This window comes from Phasianus colchicus, chromosome Z, assembly GCF_987193195.1.
Source record: "Phasianus colchicus chromosome Z, bPhaCol1.hap1.1, whole genome shotgun sequence".
NCBI lineage: Eukaryota > Metazoa > Chordata > Aves > Galliformes > Phasianidae > Phasianus > Phasianus colchicus.
The window spans coordinates 92,352,584-92,357,359 of record NC_143476.1 but is presented as its reverse complement, the minus strand read 5'-3'; the positions used below and the strand labels follow the sequence as shown (position 1 = coordinate 92,357,359).

General features: G+C 57.3%; 2 protein-coding genes across 2 annotated transcripts in view; one reads left to right on the top strand and one right to left on the bottom strand.

Moving 5' to 3' along the window:
• The window catches only part of MYO5B (myosin VB), a 171,885-nt gene extending 169,528 nt beyond the window's left edge, over positions 1–2,357 (bottom strand). The window contains exons 1-2 of the mRNA XM_090131507.1: positions 2,193–2,357; positions 1,880–1,956 (exon numbers count right to left, since the gene is read on the bottom strand). Coding sequence (XP_089987633.1) covers positions 1,880–1,956; positions 2,193–2,235 — 120 coding nt within the window. The 5' untranslated portion in view covers positions 2,236–2,357. The remainder of the gene's footprint in view (positions 1–1,879; positions 1,957–2,192) is intronic.
• Positions 2,358–3,741: 1,384 nt separating this feature from the next.
• Positions 3,742–4,776, top strand: part of SMAD4 (SMAD family member 4) — a 40,147-nt gene continuing 39,112 nt past the window's right edge. The window contains exon 1 of the mRNA XM_090131517.1: positions 3,742–4,156. Coding sequence (XP_089987643.1) covers positions 3,742–4,156 — 415 coding nt within the window. The remainder of the gene's footprint in view (positions 4,157–4,776) is intronic.

Genomic DNA, 4,776 nt, shown 5'->3' with positions numbered 1-4,776 from the left:
GGCTTTTTTTTCTTGCCGTGCGGGCGGCGGATGAGAAACGAAGAGTTAAAAAAAAAAAAAAAAAAAAAAACAACGAAACGCGCCCGCCCGCGTCGCTCGCTGCGCGTCAAACGTAATGACGATTTGTGCGCATGCGCGGGGAGAGGGTGGTGGTTGTGGCGGGATGAGGCGCATGCGCGGTGAGAGACACGGAAGTGAGGGCTGATTGCCCGGATGTGGCGCATGCGCGGTGCTAGCTAGACCCGGAAGTGAGAAGCAACAGTGTCCAAATGTGGCGCATGCGCGGTGCCAGCAAGACCCGGAAGTCAGAACCAACAGTGCCCGGATGTGGCGCATGCGCAGTGGTAACAAACTGGGATCAGAGGCAGAACGTACCCGGATGTCGCGCATGCGCGGTGCTGATAAAGCGGAATCAGATGCAGGCGGTGCGCGGATGTAGCGCATGCGCGGTGAGAGCAGAACCCGAAAGTGAGAGGGAGGATTGTCCGGATGTGGCGCATGCGCGGTGAGAGACAGACCCGGAAGTGAGAAGCAACAGTGCCCGGATGTGCCGCATGCGCAGTGGTAACAAACTGGGATCAGAGGCAGAACGTACCCGGATGTAGCGCATGCGCGGTGCTGATAAAGCGGAATCAGAGGCAGGCGGTGCGCGGATGTGGCGCATGCGCGGTGCTAGCTAGACCCGGAAATGAGAAGCAACAGTGCCCGGATGTGCCGCATGCGCAGTGGTAACAAACTGGGATCAGAGGCAGAACGTACCCGGATGTAGCGCATGCGCGGTGCTGATAAAGCGGAATCAGAGGCAGGCGGTGCGCGGATGCGGCGCATGCGCGGTGAGAGCAGAACCCGGAAGTGAGAAGCGACAGTGCCCGGATGTAGCGCATGCGCGGTGCTAAGAAAGCAGAACGAGTAGAGAAAGGTGCTGTCCGGACGTGGCGCATGCGCGGTGAGAGCAGAATCCAAAAGTGAGGAGCAGTGCCCGGATGTGGCGCATGCGCGGTGCCAGCAAGACCCGGAAGTGAGAACCAACAGTGCCCGGATGTGGCGCATGCGCAGTGCAAACAAACTGGGATCAGAGGCAGAAGGTACCCGGATGTGGCGCATGCGCGGTGCTGATAAAGCGGAATCAGAGGCAGGCGGTGCGCGGATGTGGCGCATGCGCGGTGAGAGCAGAACCCGGAAGTGAGAGGGAGGATTGTCCGGATGTGGCGCATGCGCGGTGAGAGACAGAACCCGGAAGTGAGAAGCGACAGTGCCCGGATGTAGCGCATGCGCGGTGCTAAGAAAGCAAGACCCGGAAGTGGGAGGAGAAACTACACGGATGTGGCGCATGCGCAGTGCTAACAAAATAGAATCAGAGGCAAGAGGTGCCCGGATGTGGCGCATGCGCGATGCTAGCCAGACCCGGAAGTGCGAAGCGACAGTGCCCGGATGTCGCGCATGCGTAAAACCAACAATAAACAAAGGCCAAAAGTACCCAGATGTTGCGCATGCGTAGACAGAGCCAGACACGGAAGTAAACGCTAATCACCCGGATGCTGCGCATGCGCAACGCCAATACCAAAGGGAGGCAGCAATAGCCGGATATTGCGCATGCGCCATCCCTACAGAACCCGGAAGTGGCGAGGAGTGAATGCGACGCATGCGCAATGCTAATTATCTAAAAGCAAAGGCCCGATGCCCGGATGTAGCGCATGCGCAGTTGTGGCTGCGCCTGCACATGGAGACGGCGATTCCCGGATGTCGCGCATGCGCAGTACGCAGAAGCGGCCTCGGAATCACATGGATGTGGCGCATGCGCAATTGCGGCTAAAACCGAAATACGGGGACAATAAAACGGCTTTTCCCGAGAGCGGCGCATGCGCGATGGCGGTTTTACCTCCTTTTTGTGATCCCGGTGCCCGGATGTTGGCGCCCCGGTTGACCGTTGCGGCGGACACGTGATGTTGGCGGTCCCTGGTTGAGGCACGGAGTTCCCGGATGTTGCGCATGCGCAGTGGTTAACGGATGTCCATTTCTAACACCCGGATATCGCGCATGCGCACTATTCCCTTTCATCCACCGCGCATGCGCAATACCCTCAACACCCGGATGTTCCTTTGCATTACCCGGATGTTGCGCATGCGTATTATTCGCGTTTGACCTTTGCGCATGCGCCCTACCCTCATTACCCTGATCTTCCCTCTCTTTACCCGGATGTTGCGCATGCGTACTATCCATGCTCGTTTTGCGCATGCGCCCTTCTCTCAACGCCCGGATTAAACCTTGAATCCCCGGATGTTACGCATGCGTAGTATTCAACCTCCACTGCTGCGCATGCGCGCTCACCGCAGTTTCCGGATGTAACTCGTGACTCCCCGGATGTCGCGCATGCGCACACCACCCCACACCCGGATGTAACCGCCGAATACCCCGGATGTCGCGCATGCGCCGTAATTCCGGCCGTGTCGGCGGGACGCGAGAGCGGCCCGGAGCCGCCCGTTGAATCGCGATGCCGTTTCTCATCGCATGCGCCCTACCCTCAATACCCGGATGTTCCTTCGCGTTACCCGGATGTTGCGCATGCGTACTATTGGCGTTCTTACTATTGCGCATGCGCCGTCCTCTCAATAACCCGATTTCCCTTTCCAACACCCGGATTTCGCGCATGCGCACTTTTCGCTTTGCACCTCCGCGCATGCGCACTGCCATCAATACCCGGATGTTTCCCCTCATTACCTGGATGTTGCGCATGCGTACTATTCTCTTTCCACTAATGCGCATGCGCTCTTCGCTTAATACCCGGATGAAACCGTGAATCCCCGGATGTTGCGCATGCGTATTATTCGCATCCGGCTCTACGCATGCGCCCTGCCCTCAATACCCGGATGTCCTCCTCTGATTCCCGGATGTTGCGCATGCGTAGTGTTCGTGCTTTGCGTTTGCGCATGCGCCTTTCCTGCAGTGCCCGGATGTCACCCGTGGATCCCCGGATGTGGCGCATGCGCACAGCCCCCCACACCCGGATGTAACCGCGTAATACCCCGGATGTCGCGCATGCGCCCTAAGTCCGGCCGTGTCGGCGGGACGCGAGAGCGGCCCGGAGCCGCCCGTTGAATCGCGATGCCGTTTCTCACCGCATGCGCCCTACCCTCAATACCCGGATGTTCGTTCGCGTTACCCGGATGTTGCGCATGCGTACTATTGGCGTTCTTACTATTGCGCATGCGCCGTCCTCTCAATAACCCGATTTCCCTTTCCAACACCCGGATTTCGCGCATGCGCACTTTTCGCTTTGCACCTCCGCGCATGCGCACTGCCATCAATACCCGGATGTTTCCCCTCATTACCTGGATGTTGCGCATGCGTACTATTCTCTTTCCACTAATGCGCATGCGCTCTTCGCTTAATACCCGGATGAAACCGTGAATCCCCGGATGTTGCGCATGCGTATTATTCGCATCCGGCTCTACGCATGCGCCCTGCCCTCAATACCCGGATGTCCTCCTCTGATTCCCGGATGTTGCGCATGCGTAGTGTTCGTGCTTTGCGTTTGCGCATGCGCCTTTCCTGCAGTGCCCGGATGTAACCCTTGGATCCCCGGATGTGGCGCATGCGCACAGCCCCCCACACCCGGATGTAACCGCCGAATACCCCGGATGTCGCGCATGCGCCGTAAGTCCGGCCGTGTCGGCGGGACGCGAGAGCGGCCCGGAGCCGCCCGTTGAATCGCGATAGCGTTTCTCACCTCCTCCATCAACCATGTCGATATCGAACCCACCGAGCAGCAACGACGCGTGCTTGAGCATCGTCCACAGCCTGATGTGTCACCGGCAGGGCGGCGAAAGCGAGACGTTCGCCAAGCGGGCGATCGAAAGCTTGGTGAAGAAACTGAAAGAAAAAAAAGACGAGTTGGATTCCCTTATCACGGCTATCACGACAAACGGGGCTCACCCGAGTAAATGCGTGACGATTCAACGTACTTTAGACGGGAGGTTACAGGTTGCCGGTAGGAAAGGTTTCCCTCACGTTATTTACGCTCGGTTGTGGCGTTGGCCGGATTTGCATAAGAATGAATTGAAGCACGTCAAGTATTGCCAGTTTGCTTTCGATTTGAAATGCGACAGCGTTTGTGTGAATCCTTATCATTACGAGAGGGTCGTCTCGCCTGGAATCGGTGAGGAGGGTTTTTTTTTTTTTGGGGGGGGGGGGGATATGGGGGTGTTGGGTGATGTGGTGAGGTGGTGGATGCTGCATTGTTGGCTGTTTCCACGCAGGATCCCACATAACCCCATAGGATCTCTTGTTATCCTATAGGATTCCCTGTTATCCCATAGGATCCCCTGTTATCCCATAGGATTCCCTGTTATCCCATAGGATCCCCCATTGAATCCCCCGTAGGATCCCCTATGACCACACAGGATCCCCCATAGGATCCCCCATAGGATCCCCCATTGCCCCATAGGATCCCCTGTTATCCCATAGGATTCCCTCTTACCCCATAGGATCCCCTGTTATCCTATAGGATTCCCTGTTATCCCATAGGATCCCCTATTGAATCCCCTATAGGATCCCCCATTACCCCATAGGATCCCCCATTGAATCCCCTATAGGATCCCCCATTACCCCATAGGATCCCCCATTGAATCCCCTATAGGATCCCCCATTACCCCATAGGATCCCCTATTGAATCCCCCATAGGATCCCCCATTACCCCATAGGATCCCCTATTGAATCCCCCATTGGATCCCCTATGACCCCATAGGATCCCCCATAGGATCCCCCATTACATCCCCC